Below are 24,526 nucleotides of genomic sequence, written 5' to 3' on the forward strand. Positions count from 1 at the left end.
GTGAGGTTGGAAGAAAAAATCATGACACAGTTTTCCACTCATCTTACATGTTCTGGGTTTCAATTTGATTGTCAATATTCAGTGCAAATAATAATGCAAGCACTCTAAAATGCATGTAATCACCCTTCTTATTTAGTGTCAGTTGGTCACTGTCCAAGAAGAGGATAGAAGGCTTGCTGGTACCAGCTAAGCAAAGCAGAGAAAGAAGTGTTGAGGAATTAATGAGGTGCTTTAAATAGTGTTTGGGCAGATTTCTAAACATTTAGGAGTGCAGAAGAGACCACTTGGGCAGATGGCCATAGTGCAGGATGATCTATTCAGTCAGCGTGCACTGGCTCCTGCAGACCCACTGTTGTGCACATCCTTTGTGTCAAGTGTACCTAGTCCTGCCACAGAAAAAATGGCTGAGGAGGCAAAATGACTGAGCAGGTGAGCAGGCACTGCATTTGGTATGGCTGGTGAATGCTGCTGGACTCCCACAAATCTGAGGCTATTCCTGTTGGTGGTCTAGGAAATGGGGCTCTCCACGCCTCCTGCATGGGGAGAAGAGCATGACTGAGCTGGCAGTGTGCACAGCTGTGCTTCTCTCCTCTTGACACATGCACAGAGGGCAGTGGCATCTGGCACAAGGTCCCTTTTCAAATGGGAATAAGATGGTTTAAGATTTTTGTCATCATCTTTGTTTAAGCTGAGGGAGTGATGTCAGAATTTGGGCAGTGGAGAGGAACAGATAATGACAGGAAAAAATAAAAGGGGAAAACCAGAAGCATTGGATGGGGGAGTGGGGGGAGAGGAGGAAGGGAAAGATTATTCAGTTTCCATTTCAAAGGCCAGAGGTATATCCCCATCTGTCTTTTGCTGTTGAGCTCTTTTTCCCTTTTTCCCTGTTACTTCACCCCCTATCTCTTCTGAGCTATCAGCAGTGACAGCTTTGAAATAACTAAAAAAATGGATATAGAATCAAGTCCTCCTGTTTTGCATGAACTGTATGATAAAGAAGAAAAGCAATTCCCTAGTTTCATTGCAAGTAAGAACAGCAAAATTAAACCTGGATTACCGACACACTATTACTTTCATTGACATGGTAGCTTGAGACCAATAAAAAGACCATTTTAGTTTTCTTAATACTGGGATTTATTTTATTTTTTTTTTATTCTGAAGTCTTCACTTAAAGCTAGAGAATTATTTTAGGATGTCTGCATTCTAATTGATTTACCCTGTAATACAGCTTTACATTTTTTATAATTTTCTCTTTCAGTTAACTTTCCAGACATTACAGCTCTCTGCAGAGGCAACAGTCAATACACATAACCCTGACTTATTTGTAATTGGAGAGAATACTGTAACCGTAAGTGATAGATAAATATATTTTTTCAAGTTCTTTATATTTTACTGGTTTAAAGTGATATTTAATTTACAGTGTCCTTTAGGAGTACATGGCAAATTACAGACTCTGACGACATTTGATTACATTGAAGTAATGTATCCTTTTGGCTATAAACAAGCTCCCTTAAGTTACTAAAATATTTTATATATAGCCAACTACTATATAAACCAGATTTAGAATTTTTAGATTTCAGATAGCTCGTATCAGCAAAATTCAGAAACTTCTGAAATTCTCTTAGCTTCCTATTCATGGAAAGATCAAAATTTGGACTTCTTTCTGAAACAGAATTAATTGTTGTACATAAGTGAGTTCTGGGAAACATTTTCATAAATCTGATTTGTAGTCTTACTTCTGTAAGTGTGTTTAGTTTGATATTTGTAGACAGATGTTTGGCACAGGTCTCCAGCAAATATCCTTAACCTCATCTGTAAAAGAATGGGGAGTATTTTTTTGCATTTGGAATGGCTGTCATATGGACAGAGCTAATCTCAAAAATGTCTCCAAATAACTGCTTTATTAGTGTAGAATTCTTCTTCCAAGGTTTCCATCTACCATATGCAAACATAAACAGTACGTGAAGAATACATTAGTGCTATGGTGCTGTTGAAATATAAAGATACATTGTTCTCTTGGCCTATCTAGAAGGAGTGTTCTAGAGGAACACTATTCCATTTGCAATATGGAGTTTAGATTTATTTTTACAGGATTTACCAGCCTGCTTTATCCATACAGATAACCAAGGCCACTGAAGACCAAAATGCAAGTTAGTGACTCAAATCTGTGAGAATGTGGAGCAATTCATAGGCAATGGAAAAATCAGTTAAATATGTACACAGGCAGTTATTGATTGATCTAGCTTAATGCAGAAATAAGAAATGGTTCAGTACTATTTTTTTACATTGTTTCCTCATGGATCACACAATTTCTTGTGAAGAACCTCTCAACAGACCTATTTGTATTCAGGGAAACATCCAATGCCTGAAAAAGAAAAAAGAATATGTGTGTAGCTCTTGAAATAATGCCATGGTGTTTTGCAGAAAAATTATATGCCTGCATTTGAAGTGTCCTGAGTGTCTCAGATTTGTGGCATGGTATTGTTTCTGCCAAAGGATGAAACTCATTAATACACAATGCACAATACACAATTAATATTCCAATTAATTGCACAGGATGTTTGGGTCATAAACTGTGTATTACTAGGTATTTTTACACACTTGATGCTGCCAAATTTACATTACCAGCAACTCTGTTAGTGATTTCAGGAAAACCAGAATTTAATTATTCAAATGACCGTTGATTAATTCACTTGACAAATAAAAGGCAATTCCTCAGCCAGCCATTGAAACATCTGCAGCTGGGACTTTTAGAGCTCTGAGCTGAACAGCTCCTGAAAGTTATCCACAGGGCTCTTAAGAAACATAGTGGCTACTGGTGAGTTTTACAGCCTCATTCTTACTCAAATGCTTCTTTCCATTGAGAAGTCTTGGAAAATGTGCCAGCTGGTGGAGTTATGCTCTTCCTAGGGCAGAGAGTTCGCTTTGACACTGCAGTAATGGAGTCAGTACCCAGAACTGCATATAATTCTTGTGACAACAGTGACACCCAAACTTTGCCCTTCACACTTTCTTGGGAATAGGACAGTGCAGAAGCATCTGAGTTTATTTCCCTCCTTACACTGTTATTTCAGACCAGGGTGGTAGGATTTATTGAAGTTAGAATCTTCATTAGTCATCCACATCAGAGTTAGCCCTTCCATAAACCCTAATCTGTAGAAAGAATAGTTATTTCTGAGATGCAGTTCCACTTTATCCTAAAGACAATTTTGAAAAGAGTAATAGGGTGAATTAGGCCCTAAAAAACATATCCTTCTCCATTGGAAGCTAAGGATCCATACTATGTACATATATATATCTATATATAAAAAACAGTAGATAAGGTAAATTGCACCCTTGACGCCTTACTGACCACAGTTTAATTTCACGGAGGATACTTGTTCTTGGGCATTGGCTTACCTCTCCAATAGTGCCACTTCATTATTAATCTAACGGAGAAAGCATTACTAGGCAAACTGCACATACATATGATATTGGCTGTCTAGTTTGGATGAGTTGGGTTGCTGTGAAGCCAAATGAATTAATATTGCCTTGTTATGCTATGTGGGGAAACTGTTCAGGTATCTTTGCGTAAAAGCTTTCAGATTTTTTCCAAGTTGGAAAGGGCTGCCAGCTGGAGGACAGAATGTTAACCTGCTATAATCATCATTATGGCCACTTGGTTAGAAAATACACACAGCCATCCTGCCTCAGTGAAATGAATACACATAGCCACACCTAGCACAACACTGGAGCTTTCCAGCAGAAATGACTTAAATCACTGAGATGTCAGTCCAGTGCAAGTTTCCCAGAAAGCTTAAGATTAAATTACACCAGACAAATGTACTGAGCAAGCAACCCTGAGAAAGCAAACCAGAGTGACTTCTTTTATCATGTTTCAGGAAGGAAAAAACCTTCATGCTAAATGCATGTCATTCCAAGATTAAATCCAAAGATTTGACAGTTCATAAATATTACAGCAATGTGTCCCCGAGCAACTATGTTATATGTAACTATCTAGTTGGTCGTACCCAATACAACTAGATGGGCTATCACCTGAAAGCTAACTTCCAGACACCATATGCTGTCTTGGGAGCTCTCTTGTATTGCTTGTTCAGGAAGCATATGTGTGCTAGAAACACTCTTGAGTTGTTTGACCCATACATCTTAACAGAAAATTCATGCAGTTGTCTCAGGAGAACATAGATTATCATGAAAAGACCTAACAAGTTGTTAGTGGCTACCCAGAAGGTAGGAACAGCAGGCAAAGGAGACACTTGCCTAGCAGGAGGTGAGAAATTTCAGTAGTTGCAGTGAGTGTATGTTGGTGTCTGGCCTTCATGATTAGTGTTGCCTTCTACAGCTGCCCACCACAGATAATAGGCTCTGACAATGCTCCACTGGAAGTAGTTCTTCTCCATCTGATGCAGCAGAAGTCTGTTTTGAGCAAAAGGGGTTTTACACCAGTCTATTCCCTGCCTGCATGTAAGCATATCTGGCTTATCTAGTGATGGTGTGTCTGGGCAGTATAGAAACATCTCTGAAAGAACTCCCATTACTGGAGAGGCAGAAAGCCTGTAGGAAGACATTGCTTCTTTGCCTGTTGTTTATGGCTAAGAGTGATGAGGGTCCCTAATCCTTAACTGGCACTGCCATCTGCCATGGTGGTGCAACCAGGTACCTGCAGACACCAGCAAAAGGGCTGTAACTGCCTGTTGTGTTCCAGTTGTTGATCCTGGAATGTGTGCAGTCCAGCTATTCTTGATTAGTGAAGTATTTGGTTTACAAATCCTACTTCATATGCAGTTAACATTAACCCATAATGCACAATCCCTCTGTTTTCAGATCCCAGTTACAATAATGAAGCCAGATGAGAAAGCTGAGATACCAGTTGGTGTTATTATTGGCAGTATATTGGCTGGACTCCTTCTGCTGTTAGCATTGGTTGCTGTTTTGTGGAAAGTAAGTAGGTGCTTATATTATTAAAAAGAAAAGCAGAGAGGGACAAACACATTTGGGGTATTTTGTTTGGAAACCTCTGGTGCTGAAACAAAACTGCAAATCCAGTTTGGTGGTATGAATAATACTGCATTGGCATCACACTCTTGATGGGAGCATTTAGAAGGGCTTTAAACACCAAAATTCTGAAATGGGTCCCCATAGAAATTGGCAATGTGAAGGTGATAAATGATTTTTCAATAGTTCAAAACAGGGGCTGTGGCATTCTTTTTTGACACTGCCTGCCTCCTTCCATAAGTCCCCAGCTGGGGTCTGAACTCCCATGATATTCCCAGTGGGCAAGGCTGGGGAACAGAAGCAAGGAAGGAGAAGATATACACTGAGCAGAGAAATAAGAGAACAAAGAAGGGTGAGGACAAAAGGTCATTTACAAAGTATACCAAGATTAGGAGGAGAAAGAAGTTCTATGTGCCAGAGCATTGGCATTTGAAGGGCTCCTTGGTGCTCCAAAGAGATGCTGGCATCTTGGCAGGGAGTCAACTGGCTAATCAGCACTGCTGTTTTGACATTTAGTTTCACCAGGCAGGAGTTTAAGGCGAGCTCCTTTTATTTTAGTTAGTAATTGTCTACAAATCAAACACTGTATGTGTGTGCATGTACACATATGCATTTCTACCACCACACTGTTTAGCGTAGCTGCGTAAAGTAACTATCAATTACTTACTGTGATGTGGTGTTATTTTAATACTTCTCACAGCTTGGCTTCTTCAAGAGACAGTATGAGAAAATGACACAGGATATAGAAGATGTTGATGAAATTACAGAACTAACAAAGGACAAAGACTGAAGAAGATGAGTAACATGGATAAAGAGATCTGAGCCACCAACATTAATTGTGATCCAGTTGGTTCTTCTGCTGGAGTGCCTTAAAGCTTAATAACATTTAAACATTTTTAATGAAAAGTGTCTTTTTATAGATGAAAATATTTTACAAATTCTACTCTATTATAAGAGTAACTGCAGGACAGTTTGTTGGGGTTTTTTTGTTTGTTTGTTTGTTTTTTCCTCTTTGTTCCCCCAGAATGATTTATAGTGCCTTTTCTTGGAAATTTTTGCCTTTTAAACAAACTTAGCCTTTAAAACTGGCAGGTCCGGAGTTTACAGTAACATATTGTGCCAGCAATCCTTCTCCTGATCCACTGCAGAGTGAAACAGAGCAATTTATTTCAGATTATTGTGGAATGGCATCAGTTCGTAATTCAGTTGACAAGTACCATATGTGTAAAGGACATTTTCTATTAAGTTGGTGATGAATGTGTGGTGAATACTGCTTCCAGACTGGGAGAAGAAAAGTCATTTTTTTCATTGACTAGCTCCATCCTTATTGTCTTAGAGAAATAATTTGCACCAGCAACCCTTTGTTTTAACTAATCTATAAAATGGGAGCTGCATATGAAGATGCCTGTCTGGGTGCTACAGGACAACTCGATGGGCAAACTCTTCCAAAAGTTCATCATATTCCTTGCACTAAGGTCACAACTAAATTACTGAAGTATATTGTTTTGGGGAAATACTGCCAAATAGTATGTATAGCTGCCTTCTGCATACTTTCTCTCTGAGAAAAAAAAATACGAATTTCATAATCACAGCATGTTTTCTGAATGTTGTGATTGGTTTTCAGACTTAAGCTTGAGAAGCACTACCACTACTGTTACACTGGGCTCTAAGCTCACAGCCCCTCTGATGTGAGTTTGGTTAGGTATACATAAATAGGGAAGAGAGTCAAGATCTTGTATTTCAATTCTGTAATGAAAGATTCTGCAGGACTTGACTTAAAGCATGGAGTGAATTAAAGGGGATGATCACTGAGGAAGTGTGTGCATTAGGACAGGGGATATTGAAGACCTAAGCTCTGTAAATTGTTTACTGCACTTGTTTCTTTAGCATCTCAGTGCCCTCCAGGAGACCAAAGTTGAGTATACTCTTCTTATCTGTCACATTTTATTTGGTCCCTCATGTTCATGCCATGATTAAGTTAACTTATGTTTTGTACATTAAAGTACTGTAGTGCTCTGGAAGGAGCTCTGAACACAATACTTGGGTGACTGTGTTGGTTACACACCTCAAGTTTATCAGGTGACATTAATGCTGCCTGGTTTAAATGAAAGCTCAGTCTTAAAAAGGCTCATGCTGTAAGACTGGTAACAGTCAGGGGAATTGGCATGTTGGCTGCCTGTCTCTCATGGCTGGCAGTTATGCTTATAATTGACTGGGAGAGATGTGTGTTTTGCCTTTATGTACACTGCCATGCAAGTGAGATTGTTTCTAAATTACTTGAAGGGTAAAACATTTAAATGTGCCTGAATCAGAATCCAAAGTCATGTTTTCTTTCCCCCAAAGCTAGATTGTAATTATGCTTAGGCACCTTTCAGATTATTTTCTGAGGGACTCTTCAAAAACTAGTCTTGAAATTGTTTCAAAGTTTTACTCAGTTTCTTTTGATCAGTAACCAGTCGGGAGCCAACCATCTCTTTGGCAAAAAATAGCTTCATTTGCAGTGACAGCTGGATTGTGATCATTTTACTTTTATATGAGCTTAGGATTTGTGTTGTAGCTATGAAATGTTATGTTTTGGGGTATTTTGTTGTTTGGTTTGTTTTTTTTTTTAACATTTTGGAAAACAATCCAGATTCTGATCTTGACTATCAAGTGAGATTGTTGCCATCAGCTGAGTTTATGCCCAAAACAATTATTTTAAATGTAAAAAAAAAAAAATAGCAATTTCGCACAGCTAAAAACATAAGCTCCTGACTTTATAATTATAAACCCTGAGGGCAGATGCTCTGAAAGAAAAGATAAAAAATTGTCTGCCTCAGTTCTTGTATAAACTTGTGTGGAAGAAAACACCCTACACCCGTATGTGTGGGAAGCTCCTTCATAACCAGGGTCATGCACTGCAGGCCCAGAGGGGGAATTTCACAATGCAGCAGATGGCAGCACCCTTCATTTCTGGTGCTGTCTGCAAGGGAAATTGAGGGAAATCCAGCCAGATTTATTTCTTCCACCTTCAGTGGGAGGTACAGGTTAATATCTGACATCCAGCTTTTTTGGGGATTTTACAGTTTTTTAGGTAGCAATGATGCAATTCACCAGTCTTCACTGGGTTTTGCTTTGTCCCAGACATGACTTTCCCCCAGCCTGAACACAGTACTTTTTCCCAAAATAAAGGGAAGGCATAGAAATAGGTAAGGTTTTTGTATCCTAACCACTTCAAATTACTAGTTTATTTTTCTTTTTACAATTAATACTTAAATGGCTAGTTCAGTTTATGTAATGGGTGAGTTTATTGCACTTTTAACTTGGCACAGCCACAAATAACGCTGGAAATATTATGTATATTTTGTATTATGTGCAAGGGGTTGGTTGTTGGGTTGTTTTTTTTTTTAGGTCTACTTTTCTAAATCAGCATTTTACAGGTGAAAAAAGTATTCTAAAATGCTGAGCTTTGGCATGTCCTTCCATTTGTGCTTGCAGCAAGAAAAGTCAGGAATACCTTCAGCAAACTCAAGTTGGATCTGATTCTGGTCTTGAAATCTAGTTGCTGACTTCTTGAAGTACTAATCAAGTCCAAATCAGACTTAGTTCCATATGAGCACATGTACGGATTTGGGATGTACAAGAGAGTTTGTAGTCAACTGACTTCTGAAAGCTAGCATGTAAGCTCTATGGGAGCAGGGACTGTATCACTACGGTGCCCACCTGAAGGCCCAACAGTGTTACTACAATAAAAACAAGAATACTGCTTAACACAGACTCATTTGTTTTTCAAACAGCAGCCTAAAGAGAAGCACTACATAAAATGAGGCCAAATATGTCTTTGTTCCAGTAGCACATAATGAAAACCCTAAGGGGATGACTGCTAGATACACGAAGAAGCTGCACTTCATGACTATAACTGATTGTTATAGTCATATCACTACTGGTCAGCTATACTGTAGTCTAAGTCAGTTCACAGTAGTGCAAACTGTCTATATTTTAATAGGTCTGCTTGAATAGTTGGTGTTAAAACCGTACCATGGTCAGGTTTCCTATATACATAGGGTGATCATCACTGGCATCTAAAATGACACTCTATTTTGCCATTCTTATGCCCTGCACTTTATACTATGTACAGAATTGGGCAGCAGTAGCACATCCTGACACCAGCTCTAGCTACTTCCCATGATACGATGGAAAAGAGGAATGCAACATTTCAACAGGAGCATGGTGGGAAAGGAAGAAGACAATAGTAAAAGAATCATGGCAGTAACTATGACCTGAAAACTAGCCATTTTCATAGAGCTTTCTTTTTTCTTCCCCCACAGCTCCTCCATGCTTTTAACTGTGGTACATAAACACTGAGGCTATCAACACTTCTATAATACAGAACCAGACTACCCTAATCTTAAGGCACAAAACTCCATCTTTCACCAGCTCTCACTGTTCCAAAGAACTGAAATTCAGATTGTATGTGCTGGTTTTGTCTGGGGTAGAGCTAATCTTCTTCACAGTAGCTGGTGTGGGGCTGTTTTGGATTTGTCCTGGAAACAGTGTTGGTAACACAGGGATGTTTTAATTAGTGCTGAGCAGTACTTACAGAGTCGAGGCCTTTTCTGCTCCTCACACCAACCCACCAGTGAGCAGGCTGGGGGTGCACAAGTTGTTGGGAGGGGACACAGCTAGGACAGCTGACCCCTACTGACTCAAGGGATATCCCACACCATATGACATAACACTCAGTATATAAAACTAAGGGAAGAGGAAGGAAGCTGAGACATTTGGAGTGATGGTATTTGTCTTCCCAAATAACTGTTATGCATGACAGAGCCCTGCTTTCTGGAGATAGCTGAACATCTGTCCGACCATGGGAAGCAGTGAATGAACACACTGGTTTGCTTTGTGTGTGTGGCTTTTGCTTTATCCATTAAACTGTCTTTATCTCAGCCCAGGGCTTCTTGCTTTTATTAGACCAGTTCTCTTCCCCCTTCCACCAGGGGGGACTGAGTGAGCAGCTGTGTGTGGCTTCATTGCTGGCTGGAGTTAAACCACGACAATGTAGTACCCTTTATATCCAAAACTGAGGTATAATAAAAACTCTAAAATCAAAGACTAAAGAAAATGAAGTATGAAAATAAATCTCAAAATCTGTAGCTAATTGCCACAACTGTTTATTGCCTTTAGAGGTAATAAAATGTACACAGTTTTAACAGCCTCAGAATAGCCAAATTCTATCCTGTAAGTCAACATTTCTGCCCTCACTTATGATCAATTATTTATATGCAATCACAGGCTTTGCTGTGCCAAGTCTTTAAAATGTATTTGTCTCTTAAAGGAGTCAGAATACAAATCTTAAAACAGACCTCCATTAGGATGCAAACTTTCATACCACTTGGTGAGATGAAATTGTATGGTTGGTTTGACTAGTTTGTTTTTAAAGGCAGGCCTTAGGTACTCAAAGAAACTTCTGATTTATTGTCATCAACCTATTCTTAACTCTTCCTCCTTAAGTACCTCCACAGGACACTTGGTGGAAGAGCTCCAGTGAGTTTCCAGAGGTTTTTAAGAGGCAAGGGGTTGCACTTTCTGCTTTCACAGACAGTTTCACTTTGTTAATAATTAGTTCTAGCAGTTTTTTCCTTTAATGTTTTTGATGGAGCAAATGAATGCATTAGTTCATAAAAGTACAGATTCCTTGAACGGCTGTGGGAAAACCGAGGTGAGGGAAGAGACGAAAATCTCATTTGAACCTGAGCAATATAAGGGCTTCATTCCTGAGTGCAACAGTGGCACTTCGATGACTGACAGCCGAAGCCAACGCCTTTATTTCCCAGCTGAGCCAGCACCTGGGCAGGCTGGGAGCGGCTCCTCCAGCACAGCCGTCTCTCGGCTGCCATCTCCTGGGTAGGCTCCTCATAACACAATCCCGTTCCCCTCCCCGTTTATTTCCTGACAATCCATCAGTAACTGTTTTCATAGTACGCATCAGGCTGAGCTTCTCTTGAGAACAGAGCAGAATAAAAGATCAAAATCAGGAAAGGCAATTCTTAAAATTAAGCGATGCTGGTATATTGACATTCTGCCAGACAAAGGGATGGATCAGTGCATTCATATTTTGCCAGCAAAGACCAAGACATCTCTTCATAAGGAAAAATTCTCATTCTGAAGACATGCTCTTCCTTTACACAAATACCCCTCATCTGGGAGATCTCTACAGGAATCACAGGATGATCCACTGGTCTTCAGCATCTGGTCTCGGGAACATGTGTCTGCACCTGGAGCAACCACTACCTCTGCAGCACACTGTGACACACCTGGGAGAGCCCCAGGAGTTGGGGTTACCCCTCCCCCCCATAGCCAAGGCAGAGAAACAGCGCTCATCCCAGAAAGCCAGGACTGCATTCATTATATATGGATTTGCAGCTGCCCATCATCCCACTTGTGGACCTCACCAGAACACAAAGGTAGCACTCATCCGCAGCCTAGTCCTGCATGTATGGAAACCAGGACATGTGCAGCTGCATCTTTCCCTGACACGCAGTCAGACACAGCTGGGATTCATCCCCTGGCCTGGAAATTTGGAAGCACTTCTGGGTCACTCCAGACACAGCCTTAGGCAGCTATCTTAAGAGTAATTTGCTGTCTTACAATAACACCCTAGCAGAGAGGGTAGCCCTACAGAGGGAGCCAGAACACTGAGCTCCAGGCATGGACTTCAAATTTCAGTGAGATACATTTTACCTCTGATTATGCACATCATCCCTCCTAAGGGTATTTCCATTTTGCTTTTAGATGCCAGCTGAAGAACCCAAAGTTACACAAGACTGATACATCATTGTTCCAGAACAAAGCAGTACTTGCCTCATGCACAGCTAGGGACACAAAATGACATTTCATTGTTTTGACCATGGCAGTGTACACACATTGTAACACTCAGCTGTGACTCAGTACAACATGTCTTCCATTCATTGTTGCTGGGCACTGCGGGGAAGTACACAATTATTCTTTCCCTTCTTTTCTGCACCCTCCTTCCCAGCTGCATTGCTGATGGAGAAGGTGCACTTAAGGTCACCCTGGAGAAATACTCCAGGAGGCTGCAGCAGTAGAGAGACACTAGTACAACTCAAGAACTGCCCTTGGTCACAGGGGCCTGAGTACAATTTAACTGTTTTAATACCACTGCTTTTCTGTATAAGAGCACAGCACCAGTATGCAAGCACTGCATAGGTTTTACTTCATTCATAAACTGTCCACTACAAGTCAAGCTAGCCATTTATTTTTGAGAAGTTTGTATGCTAATTAGTTGCATGGTAACAAACACAAGCATGGGAAAATGAATACCAAAAATGGAAAAGTTTGTGTTCTTTCTTTTCTAAACCCAGAAAGAATTACTTGATAGTCATATCCTGAAACTAGGACATACAAGAACTGATATGTATTCAGGATTCTGTACAAATGTCATTCACATAGCAGAGGGCTTCTCTCCAGCCTCCAAAGCAAAGGAAAATTCAACTTTGAATTTGCTCAGCTATGCTTAGATAATAGGGCCCACACTGTCTGGAGGCTGCACATGTGTAAGCACGCAAGGAGCAGCTGCTGTCTTGAAGAGGAAAGACTCTTCCACTTCACTGAGGAAAGTGCATCAATAAGTTAAGAAGAACTTTTAACCATGCTTCTGCCTGAAGTTGTATGTTTCATTGGGTTTTACTTATTTAATTCAGATACAGTAACCATCGATAAATATTAAGACTGAAATCACTGGGGAGAAGAAAAATCATTGCCTATTTTTCTCATTTTATTTTGTATAGCTAGCAGCTATTTGTAGATTTTTACTGCAGACAAAATGAAATGGGTTACACAGCTGAGATTTAAGTGTTGCGTGATGTAACCATATATAAACTTGAGCAGATAATTTTACTTTTCTTTACCTCATTTCCCTTGCTTTCTATCTATATTGCCTACACTGATAATCATGACTAGATAAAACTGTCTCTCAACATCAGTAAAAATTACATACACAATGGGACTTTGAACTCTCAGCACTGAAACACTATCATGGCACATTAAAATATTGTACAATCCTGAGTAATGTCTCTAGGTGACCCTGCTTGAGCAGGGAGGCTGGACTAGATGGCCTCCAGAGGTCCCTTCCAACTACAACCATTCTGTCATTCTGTGAATAATGTAAATAAAATTCTCTTACTCAGATGAGCAGCCATCTGTATGTGGACACACAGGCATATTATGTCAGCTTCTTTATCTTTTAACTAGGTTTCAAAACAGTAACAAGAGGAAAACTGTGCTAACATCCTAAATGTGAATATAAATGCATATATAAACTGCAAGAAGTTCAGTAGACTTCCTTTCCTTTGAAAAACTAATCCACTTGATGACTTGGAATCCTAACATGTCTAAAGTTGAGCTACTACAACTAATTAAACTTACAGTTGTCTATTTATCGTAATAGCTGGGGGATTTTTATTTCTGCAGCACCATACAATTACACAGCCAAAAAAGCTCCTTCAAAATTAATCATGTCTAGACATCATTAAGTAGGTTTGCACGTTATTGCTAATGCAAGTTTGCTGCTGGTAGAATATTTGATCTAACTTTGAATCAAGGTCTAACCATATTTTTTTAATGCAAGGGACTTATAGCATCAGCTGCACAGTAAAAACGCTGCTGTTAGACAGAGCTACTGGAATGCAACCACTACTAAAAAGTTAGTAACTCTAGAGAGTAGTTTGTATTTGCTCTTCTGTACCAAAATGTTTCATCTACTTCAAGTAGCTTTCAGGTTACAAGAATGTCAAAACAGCATAGAGCTTGCAAAATGACTCTACAGTCATATAAAATTAAACTACTAGTGAATTTAAGAAAAAAAAAAAAACCAACCCACAATTGTCCTGTTTTGACCTCCCGTACAGTCAGTGAACAAAGACTACCAATGTAAATTCATTCAAGTAGTATGTATCACAGAAGATGAAACAATTCACAAACAAGAATTTTAGGTAAATTCTATTAAAAAATTACTCCATGTCAGAAATGCACAGAGATTATTTCAAAGGAGAGTTAAGAACACCTAATTATTACCCATTTATTTCACTTCGTTCTAATCAAATTACTGATTGAAATGCCTAGTACACCCATTTAAAAATATATAGATTCTTTGTAAAAACAACTCAAAGCTAAACCATTATGCTCATTAGAAACAGTAACACTTTATTTTTAAGAGTCAAGCTATTTTCCTGAATTTGCCCAAAAGCATTCCTTGTTCTCTTTCCAAGAATATTCGTCCTCATAAATCTCCTGCAAATACAAACAAAGAATGGGAAATATTGTGGAGTCTGCTACATACAGCCACAAGCCAGGCCAAACAACTCAACAGCCATCCTGCTATTATTTACTGATCACAACAGGACTATACAGCACTTTGATAGCAAACAGAAAAGAGGGCAGCACCCTTAGAACATACTGACTTACATGTGAGCAGATCATGACCCTCAGGCTGAGCCCTATTAAATTTAGAAGGGCCCATCCTTCAGGGCAAATCTGAAGTCAATTTGAGAAAGAGATCTAGAAGAAATTATATAAAAGCTGTAGAGTCTACAGCACTCATATCTGAAACTGCCCTTTTTGCATGTTGCTATGTTACTGTACCATCATTTATAGGGATCATTTAAGTCTATATAAGATGTCAGTATTAAAAAAACAAAAATTACAATACACAAAATACAGTGAGTGTTTAACCTTCAGGACTACCCAGCAGCAGTCCAGTCCTACCCAGCAAATTCAGCAGGGCTCTGAGCCCCTGCTTATTCTTTCTGGGACCACAGAACACCCAGTCTCCTGAAAGAAGTGTCAGAAAAATGGTGTAATGAGGAGAACACCACACCACATGGCAAATTCTGCCTGGGAGAGAAGGCAGAGGTAAGACTCACTATTTGCGTGCAATACTGTGGTTATACAATAAGGCTCTTCTAGACCCAGGCTGGTCTCTTCACACATTGTTGTGTGCCCATACCAGCTTTGGGACCTCTGCTCATCCCTTTATTATGTGCTGTTGCTTAATGCTTTGTGCTTTCTCTAAGTGACAGGGGCGAGGAGAAAACAGAAATACAAAAAAGCCACTTTTACTTCCAAACTACAATGCTGTCTAAAGCAAATCTGACTCAAAGCTCTTCCGTAAGCCTGTGCCGAATTGCGTTCTGCCACTCAGAAAAGCTTAGGGCTCCTTCTCTTTGATCCCAGGATGGCGTTAAAGGAAGATGAGCTCGATGGTACAAGCAAGGGAGGGCCTTCTACATGCCCTACCTGCCACAGGTGCACCTGGCTGCATTAGAGGAAATCCACTAGTGCTAGACATTTAGCATCCATCAGGAGCAACTGCTGCCTGCAATGCTTCAGCAGATTCCCTTAAGAGCAGCAGCAGCCTTCAGCCCAACTGTCCAAGACTCTTGCACAGACCTAAAATAAGTCTTTTCCCAAACATACCTTTTTCCATATTGGGACGGATGCTTTTAAGGTATTGATGCAGTACATTACAGCTTCAAGGGATTCTGCTCTATGTGGAGAGGAGACTGCAATAATTACACTTGCTTCAGTTATTGGAACCACACTAGGGAGAGAAGAGGAACAACAGCAGCTTTAGTTAATGCTTAACATCAAGAGCACCCAAAAGTTGTGGCCATGTCACGTCAGTATTCTGGCCACACACTCTCCTGACTCATTCATACTGAGCAAGTGTCAAGCCATGTTCAAGATTATACACTTTTTAAAAGAAAGAAAACCACAACCAAAATCAGTACCAGATGTGAGAATTCCACAATTCAGAATAAATAAACCCACCAGACATAGGCTTTTTTTCTCCCATTCTTTGCTTTTTTTTTTTATAATAAAACTTATGGAGTTAAAAGGGGAAAATCACTAACTTGCAACAGGACATAGGAAACTCACTGGATACTGGCTCAATAATGAAACATAACAAGTTAGGAACAGCCAGTTCTTATCTGAAAACCTAAGAAATCATCTCAGTTTGCACAAGAATTTGTGAAAGAAGAAGTTAAGTGCTTCAAACTATGCAGATTTTGCAATGAAAATTTTTTGACAAATTTGAGTTTAAAATTACGAAGCTTTTCCTGTTTGGTGTGTTATTTACAGAAGTAGCACAAAGTTTTGTTTTGTGCCTCACAAGAGTAATATCCCCAAGAGTTGCCTATCAACCATCCCTTTATAGTAATACTCCTTTGGCAAAGAGGTCATATGAAAATTTAAGTTTAAATGCTTTCAGCCCTCAAGAGAATCACTCCCTCTGTTGCTTATAGAGGAAATATAAGGAAACTACCCCTCAGAGCTAATATTACCCTTTATTATCACCTCTGTAAGTTTCTGCTGAGAGAAAAGAAAACAAGTGCTTACAACATACTCTGCATACCCTGCTAGTTTCAGTGAGAAGTCTGATGAACAGTGAAGGTTCAAGACTATGTCAGACACTAGCATTACATGTTTTGAACCCAAGAGAATATGCTTATCCAGGACTCAAGAAACAACAGGAGGTTCTCCAGCAAACATGGCTGGCAATTACCATGCTTCTCCTCTTCCCACAGTCAAGCTTTCCCTATGGTATAATTTAACTTAAATGTGACAATAAGAACATTCTGTGGTACCTCAATGGAAAAGAGGAAAAATAAAGTGCTGCCAACTTCACATCTTTAAAAAATAAACAAATAAACCAACAGCCTCCCCTTTCCTAGAATGAAATCTCAGTCCCTTCTCCCCACTTGCAAACTATCACACCAGCATCAAGGATCCTGCTGGCTAAATATGGACTCCAGCAAATGCTACCTATATACACATCTTTGAAAGACAATTTCTGAAACTTAGCTCCACAGTGCAAGCTTCATTCTACAGCCAGCTTTTCTACATCAGTTTATAGAAGACTCCTGCACATCCTGCAACTATGTAAGCACAGCCATGCACCAGACAAGGATTAATATTCCACATGCAAAAGGATAGGGTCTGGCCATACATACCCAAGTCTGTGGTGCACTGCAATATGTTTGACTGATGGCCATTTCTGTCTAACACCTCTGCAGATTTTCTTTATTTCAGTCTCTGCCATTGACATATATGCTTCATATTCTAAGTGAATCACTTTTTTCCCTTCAAAATTATTTCTTGTAGTACCTAAAATGATTTACCAACCAAAAGCACTAATAAATATATATGTTTATAATACATTACATTACACATTTATTACATAATAATATATTTGTTTATTACATAAGAATATATTACATATAAATACCAAATAAAACCCTGGATCTTCTGTTAGAGTCAAGGTCAGCACTGTGCAAGTACAAAAAACCTCCCCTAATCATGGCTGTGTAAACGGGTTCTTTGAACAAGAGAAATCTTTAATAGACAAGAAAGAATTTAGTTTATACATTATGCAAGTCTGCAGTCTGTAATGCCCAAGGCTGGGACATCTCCTGTGGTAACAGCTAAGGTGTTATTACTGCATTTGCCCATGTAACATTTCAGTGCTCAGTAGTCAGAAGATCAGTAGCAGTACGATTTAAACACAAAAGGGTTTCTAGACGAGCTCCATGTACATTAAGCAACAGGACAGAGCTATCACCAAAGCTTAACCTTCACCCTCCCATGGGTAAAACTGTACTTCACATTCAACCAAGACCTGAGTTGCAGGAGCTTTCATACAGGTGTGGACCTGCGATTTGCTTAGCCACAACATCCCACTTCACACCTTGAACAAGTTATGGCCAAGGGGGAAAACAGCTCCCAGACAATCCTGTAGTTCAGAGCTGTTGTTCTGTTCAACCTTAGGACAGCCGAAACAGCAAGGAAGCTTCTCACCACTTTGTTTCAGTGCAACTGTTCAAGAACTGCTATGGTCTTGTTCTAAATAATTCAGAACGCGAACATCCTGGGTTTGGTCCAGAACTTTATTTATTTGAGAAGCATGAGTTTGGGGTGTGCACAATTAGACTGTTTACACATCCAAAGATCCAGCTCAGAAATATTAAACTCACCAATGAACAGAGACACTGCCCCACAGCATGGTGAGATGACCAGCTCTGACACTTCATCTACAGAGAGCTTTTCAGACTTGAGCTTGATAAAATCTTTTGGCCCATCTTCGCTTTCATCCATAGCTCACTAGAAAAGCTGAAACCAGACAAACTGTTGTTGGTTTTGGCAATACTAGCACTGGCCAACTGCTTTATATTCAGTGCTGATGCCTTAAGTTATACAGAAAACATGCACCATCTACTTCCTTGCCTCAAGAGAGCAGTCTCCATGGCAAATTCACTTCTCAGCAGCCTTGCCTCAGCTGCAAATATCAAGCAATGACCTGGTTTTTAAGGCAAACAGGTTTCTATCCTGGTAAGAAAGCCTGTTCCAGTAGAACAAAACTAGACCTAATCTGAGGCCTCAGTTTAACAGTACAATCAACCAGCATGGACCACTGTGCTAGTAAATCTGTGGCAAACTATCAGTCCCTCCCCCATATCTTATCCAGAAATCAAACAAAACTTAAAATAGAGATTTCTGATAAACACAAATTCAACTTATAATCCTCTCCTGGACATTTATGGCCTCATATTATCAGTCTGTTCCAGTGACACAGGAGACACTTCTAATTTCTCTGAGCAGAAATCACTCATCAGTTCATGTAAGAATGAGAAGGGCAAAAAGTATTTTGAGCAGCAGAAAAGGAACAAGCTGCAGTAAATCACAGATTGTTAGGATTAGAAGGGACTTCAAAAATACATGGACTGCCACTTTAACTCATGCAAAGAAATTAAGCTATTCTAAGGACACCTGTTCCTTTGACAGCAAATTCTAAAAAAATAAAGAAAATAAATAAAAAATGCAGCAGTCCCTTCTTTTTCTGTATCATCTCTTCTGTTAAAAAAAGTGGCATGAGGTTTTTCATTATTATCTTGCTTGGCAAGCTGCATATCCACTGGCAGACAGAAACCACTGCGAAAGAATAACAAGACCTAAAACCCAAATTCAAAACAATGACTGACCTCTCTGGCAATTTTCTTTCATTTACCGTTTATGCGTTAATTATTTACTGGTGCACTAGCTTGTAGTTTCTGGTCAATGTTTTCTGCAGCAGAAAGAGTATCAATATGGAGGGAGAGAATTGCAATTACAGGTCCGGACCTAAGCAAAAAATAAAAAATAAATAAATTACTGGAACATTACACAGAATCCATGAAATATTTTAGCACAGGATGACACTCCATAGGAAACTAAGCAAGAAGTGATACTTACCTAACAGAACTTGGGTAGATTCATCCTCCACTAATTGGTGGGATGATGGCAACCTCGTCTCCAGGCTGCAGGACCAGGAACTGATCACCAAGAAGCACGTACTCCTGCCGAACAGCAAAAACTACTTGATCCCGGATGACAGCAAGCCTGAAGGGAATTGGCAGGAGCACAAATAGATTTCTAAATAGAGTGTTTGCATTTACACATGAGATTTCATTAAACAGTAGAGTGCTGCACTATACAGCACAGCTGAGGTAAACAGCATTGAGACTTATGCAACCCTGCTTGCAATACACTTTCAAAAATACAACAAACACCCACCTCCTACTCAGGTTCTCTTGTGGTGGCTGTGCAGAAACCAACTCAGTGTAACTTTCAGAAGTCAAGAATTGCATCTGTCATAGGCCTGCATCAGAATAAACCAATGCATACCAAACCCACTAGCACTTCAGCAGCTTCTAACAAAGCAGGTAACTCAATAGGTAGCAATCATCCAATCTGGGATTAGAAGGAAATGTTCCCTTGATTCAGCGTGGCTGGACTACAGCAATTTTCTTACATGGCAAGAGGCATTATGGGATGCTGTTTGTGAGATCTCATGAAGATTCACTAGTCAGACAGTTGCTCTTGTATAACCTCACAGTTTATGAGGCTTTAGGTCTTTTGTACTTACAGGTCTGAAATTTACTATTAATAAGGAGTGGCTACAGAACTAAGAAGGCAGATATGGTGTGTTTTCTGGCAGATCTTCTACATAATTTTGGATTTCACACCTGTGAGACCTTGCTGTGAGTCCACAGCTCTGGATACCATGAGACAGGGACTCACTTTCATGATTAAGTGCAATCAAATGGTGAATATGAGGGCAACACCAGTAAGACATCAGAAAAAGAATGCAAACATTTTTCTTTAGAAGGTGCAGGTGTGGTAACTGCTACTGTCTGAGACTCCAAAATCTGGCACTGACAGCAGAGAGCTGTATCACCTAGAAACAAGCAGGCATGCCAAAAGGGTACAAGCAAAAATTATCTTATTTCCTACCAGCCAGATAGACAAAAGCAGGCAAAGCACAGGCTGCGCAAAACACAGTAGCACTGTCTCAGAGGGAAGGGCGAAGGGTAGGACTGTATGGAAGTAAAGCAAACCACTAAGGAACTGAGCACAGCTATGAAACTGAAGTGCCCATTAGAAGGATGAGCTCTAATTAATGTCATTTGTGAGTTAATTCACTGGGGAAAATGGGTGGAACAGAGGAGTATTGTCAAGTATGCTCAAGCTGCCGTCTGAATATCCATTAGCAATGTGAATAGAAGTCTGTGGTCAATGCCCTACAGTTAAGTTGAGGTTTTCCAGAAAAGCTAGAAGCAGAAGCATTTTCCAAGGCCACTGTGAAGTATATGCACATGCAAAATGTACTGCCCCAAGCCATCATTCACAAAAGGACAAAGTTGACAAACTATGGCAAACTGACAAACGGTGCTGCTGCGGCTTCTGACATGAAGTAAAATACACGGGAGGCAAAGTAAAATACATACATTCCCCTACTGCCTCCTCCTCAAAAACACACTTAAGACTCAGTTCTTTATAAGAAAAAGGTCCCTGGTCCAACATTTGGTTAGAGTATGACACTTGAAAACAGATGGCATTTATAAATGGTTAATTTTATTCATTGCCTTTGAGAGCAGACCAAACAAAAAATGGTGGTGCCTAAAGGAAGACTCTGGCACCTAAGTACAAAGTTTTGGAAATTCCAAAGCATTAAGCACTAAATCCTGAGGACCTCAACCTCTGTTATACCATACCTTTATTGCTTTTTTTTTCTACTCCACCTTCCAGAACAGCGTTTCACCTTTGTCCCTTTGTCTATCAGACTCATTCTTGACAGGATTGAGCACCTTCTCTCAGCCTTGAGGGGGAATTTCTGCTGACACCTCCAGAGAGCAGCAGTGCTACATAGGTCCTTACAGTGCACACCTGCACACTCTCAGGACCAGATTCCCTATGGAATGCCATCAGCAGTGGGTGTTTGTGGGTTTTTTTCAAAGCAGAGGAGACAGAAAGTAGCCAAGCCTATTTACTGTGTAAGTGGCTGAGTGGCTGGAAACCTGTGGCCGGAGCTTCAGCTCCTTCCCTGACCTGCCTTCTAGAGCATGCCGTAAGGTCAGACCAATGGCTAACAGTACCATTAAATGTAAGTGATCAAAAACACCTGCTTGTTATTATTAATTTCTTATTTATTGCCCTGGTTATGTTTGACTCCTCCTTGAGCCATCTCACCGTCTCCACAGGTTAATAACACAGCTCCGTTCTCACATGCAGCATGTTTACCACACTGTGGCCTTCCTAGACAACAGGTCACATGTCTCAAGGTACCCCTCAGGCTTAACTTTGGTGTACATTTATGGGACCTGGCCTTTCTCTGTTTATAAAGCTACAGCACTTCCAACTAGCCAAAAAACTTGCTGCAGGTTACGAGAACAAGGTAATGCTGGGTTTATGGAACCGAAGTAGTGATATGTATTCCAGCTCAACGCCAAATGCTGAACCTGTGTTTACCAAAGAAGCCCCGGTGCCACTGAACTTTGTGTGCCTTGGCAGCAGCTCTGCCGAGTACCTGGGGTGCACCTTGACGATCTCCTCCCAGAGCTGGATCGCGGTGATCTGCCGCGGCACCGAGAGCGTCTCACGCCGCAGCCCTGCCAGCTCCGCACTCCGGGCGAAATACAGCACCGAGACCTGCCTGGGAACAAACGGCGTCAGGAGCGGGGCCTACCTAAGGAAAACAACGCTGCTGCACGTTAACTTCTACGATAATGCCAAAACAAACAACCGAAACCAAACAGGAGTGAGGAAAAGCTTTCCTTCGGTTTGGTTTCGTCGGTTTGGGTTGTTTTTCTTTTAATGCTGATAAAGCTCTGTGGCGTTCCCTCTGCTGCCAGGAGAGCAGGGAGAGGGGCAGAGGCGGGGTGTCTGTCAGCGCGGATCCATGTACTGCTCCCGCCAGCCAGGCCTCGCCCCCCGGGAGCCTCTGCTCGCTGAAGAGCGGCGCTGAGGACGGCCCCTGCTGTCCTCCTCCCGTGACACCCGCCTCGCCTGCAGCCGCGGCCCGCTCGCCAGAGGCACCGGCCGACTGCACGTACCTGGCAGCGCATGGAGCCCCGTCCCCGGGCGAGTAGCCCTCCGCCGCGGGCTCACGGTGGCGCCTGCGCCCGGCCGAAAGGCGTCGTGCCCGGACCGCCCCTTGCGGCCTAGACTGGGAGCGCGGCGCCTCCTCGGGCTGGTAGGGTAGGGCCGGGGATGCACGGGCTCCGCGGTGTTGTGCAGCCCGAGGTCGAGCCCCTTCCCTTGCACCGACGGTAATGGAGGTGTGAGACGGCGGTCGGAGATGGTGGGAGAACAGAAGGTGAGAGGCTGTGTGTTTATCGCCCAAACGCAGCCTCTAGTTTTTGCTTAAAGACGGGTTATCACATGGGCTCAGTCTGCAGAGTTCATAGGGACTGCAAGTGGTTTCAGACTTGTCCACTGCCCTGCACATTACACATCCACTGTACACGCACTTAGTAGGTATACATGACATGTAAAAGCTGAAGACCCTTCAAAATGCTGATACAGGATTCTGGGTTAGGCTCTGTGGAGGCTGTTGTGGTGCCTGTCTCTCCGTGGCCAAACTATAGACCATCAGGAGCTCCCTGCAGGGAAAGGTGCGGTGGAGGAACGATGGCCAACCTCCTGCCGTTGTGCACCGGGCAGGAGGAGAACACACCATGGGATGTGTGGCAGATGCTGCGGCCAGGCCCACAGCAGTGATACCCAAAAACTGCATTTTTGTGGGTGGCCAGGGTTATTTCTGTGATTGCGTGGTAACACTTGTAACCTTACAACAGTAAAAAAAAAAGCTGCTCCTGCCAGGTCAGCTGGGGAAACTCTGTGGTTTTTATCAGTGACATGGAGTTTGTCATTGGTAACTGTGATTCAGACAGGTGGAAAACATCTGTCCTAGATGGATGCAGTAATGTCAAAAAAAAAAAGGGAGGCAAATAAAGCACCTTCAAATACAGGATTACTATCCAGTCATTTCAAAAATTGGCCAAGAAAAGAAACAGACTTTTCTATGTAATAACTCTTGCCTCTGAAGTACAAAGGCAGCGAAAGTTACAGTGATAAATTTTTCCAGAAAAATATGCAATAGAAATACTGTTATTTCCATGGAGTTTGTACACCATGTGCTAATCCTCTGCTGTGTGGAACAAATAAGTGATTTAAACTGTATTCTTTTTTTTGCAGATGATTTACTACCATTACAAATTGAACTCTCCCCAAGACAGCATGTGTCAAGTGAGTAAAATGATTGCTTTCTTTCTTCTCTGGGCTGTTTAATTTTGGATCTATACATCTTAAATTAAATAAATTACTTTGAAAAGGTATATATGACCCAGCTAGCAAAGTGGCTGGCATGTTTTTCCTGTGCAAAAGATGTGCCACAGTTGTCTGTCCTTAAAGTGAGGTGACTGAGTGCTGGGCTCACCTGGAGCAAATTAGCCTCTAAGCCTAGAAAACAGTGAGTTTTGAAAGATTTATCCCTATATTCAGGGTTGAATTTTGAGTTAGGTCCACTATGAAATAAGGAGAGAGGAGCTACTGGCAGTGAATTTCTGTGTTTTTTTTTATTTGAGCTCCAATTAGTGACTCGCCTAAGCTAGTTCTTGAGTATTTTTCAGAGGATAGCTCAATCTTCAGCCCTTAGTTAAAGGCAGAATTTGTGCCTAGAAGGGACAGCAGGAGAGTAGGATAATCTGTTAGCTATGTTCTATAACATATACAAAGAAATTAAATGTTCTTAAACAACAGCATGAATTAAGCTAAGGTGTAAAATGAATGTATAAACCAAAACTCTCCTAGATACCTCTTCATTCTGGAAGCCTCTTCTTCCAGGAATACCAACCTCAGTGAGAGGTGTAACTACTACAGTGCTCAGTTTGCAAGAGTGAATTTTGGTTCATATTGCTTTCCTTTATTTGTGTGGGTTTTTTTGAGGAGTAGAGCCACCTGTGTAAGACAAAATGTAAGCTGTTTCTATAGTTCTGGAGGAGATACGTTAGCTCTTCAGAGGCTGGGATTTCAAAACCATCTCTTCTCTATGATTTCTATAGGATAGCTCCACATGATTTTCCCTTAGAATATTTTCTGGTTTGGACCCTTCTTTCAGACTCCGTTTTCTTCCTGCATTTTTTGGTGTAATTGTGAG

General features: G+C 40.9%; 3 protein-coding genes across 5 annotated transcripts in view; 1 reads left to right on the plus strand and 2 right to left on the minus strand.

Moving 5' to 3' along the window:
• ITGA2 (integrin subunit alpha 2) overlaps window positions 1–8,745 on the plus strand; it is a 71,331-nt gene extending 62,586 nt beyond the window's left edge. For both annotated transcript variants that reach the window (XM_031051654.2, XM_034073289.1), the window contains 3 exons: window positions 1,259–1,348; window positions 4,825–4,941; window positions 5,696–8,745. In XM_031051654.2, coding sequence (XP_030907514.1) covers window positions 1,259–1,348; window positions 4,825–4,941; window positions 5,696–5,785 — 297 coding nt within the window. In that variant the 3' untranslated portion in view covers window positions 5,786–8,745. The remainder of the gene's footprint in view (window positions 1–1,258; window positions 1,349–4,824; window positions 4,942–5,695) is intronic.
• On the minus strand, window positions 1,134–19,170 carry MOCS2 (molybdenum cofactor synthesis 2). Of its 2 annotated transcripts, none has more exons than XM_031051655.2 (5): window positions 19,032–19,170; window positions 18,027–18,162; window positions 17,007–17,160; window positions 15,469–15,592; window positions 1,134–2,365 (listed from the first exon to the last, which is right to left on the minus strand). In XM_031051655.2, exons 2-5 carry the CDS (start codon window positions 18,145–18,147, stop codon window positions 2,282–2,284), a joined length of 483 nt encoding a protein of 160 aa, XP_030907515.2. In that variant the 5' UTR covers window positions 18,148–18,162; window positions 19,032–19,170; the 3' UTR covers window positions 1,134–2,281. The 2 variants fall into 2 exon arrangements, with proteins under 2 accessions (XP_030907515.2, XP_030907516.1); XM_031051656.1 differs by lacking the exon at window positions 1,134–2,365 and adding an exon at window positions 14,058–14,283.
• LOC101879772 (molybdopterin synthase sulfur carrier subunit) lies at window positions 19,058–22,514 on the minus strand. Its single transcript, XM_031051658.1, has 4 exons — window positions 22,422–22,514; window positions 21,896–22,017; window positions 19,282–19,428; window positions 19,058–19,170 (listed from the first exon to the last, which is right to left on the minus strand). The coding sequence occupies exons 1-3, from the start codon at window positions 22,431–22,433 to the stop codon at window positions 19,302–19,304; spliced, it is 261 nt and encodes an 86-aa protein (XP_030907518.1). The 5' UTR covers window positions 22,434–22,514; the 3' UTR covers window positions 19,058–19,170; window positions 19,282–19,301.
• Window positions 22,515–24,526: the final 2,012 nt, after the last annotated feature.

This window comes from Melopsittacus undulatus, chromosome Z (genome assembly GCF_012275295.1).
Source record: "Melopsittacus undulatus isolate bMelUnd1 chromosome Z, bMelUnd1.mat.Z, whole genome shotgun sequence".
NCBI lineage: Eukaryota > Metazoa > Chordata > Aves > Psittaciformes > Psittaculidae > Melopsittacus > Melopsittacus undulatus.

Coding starts and splice junctions, on each gene's coding strand:
- LOC101879772 (XM_031051658.1), bottom strand. Junction 19,429..21,895: donor ATCGTCAAGGTGCACCCCAG/GTACTCGGCAGA, acceptor AATTCCCTTCAG/GCTTGCTGTCATCCGGGATC.
- MOCS2 (XM_031051655.2), bottom strand. CDS start 18,147: ATGGATGAAAGCGAAGATGGGCCAAAAGATTTTATCAAGCTCAAGTCT. Junction 15,593..17,006: donor GCAGTGCACCACAGACTTGG/GTATGTATGGCC, acceptor TTCTCTCCCTAG/TGTGGTTCCAATAACTGAAG. Junction 2,366..15,468: donor CCGTCCCAATATGGAAAAAG/GTATGTTTGGGA, acceptor TTTCTTTTTCAG/GCATTGGATGTTTCCCTGAA.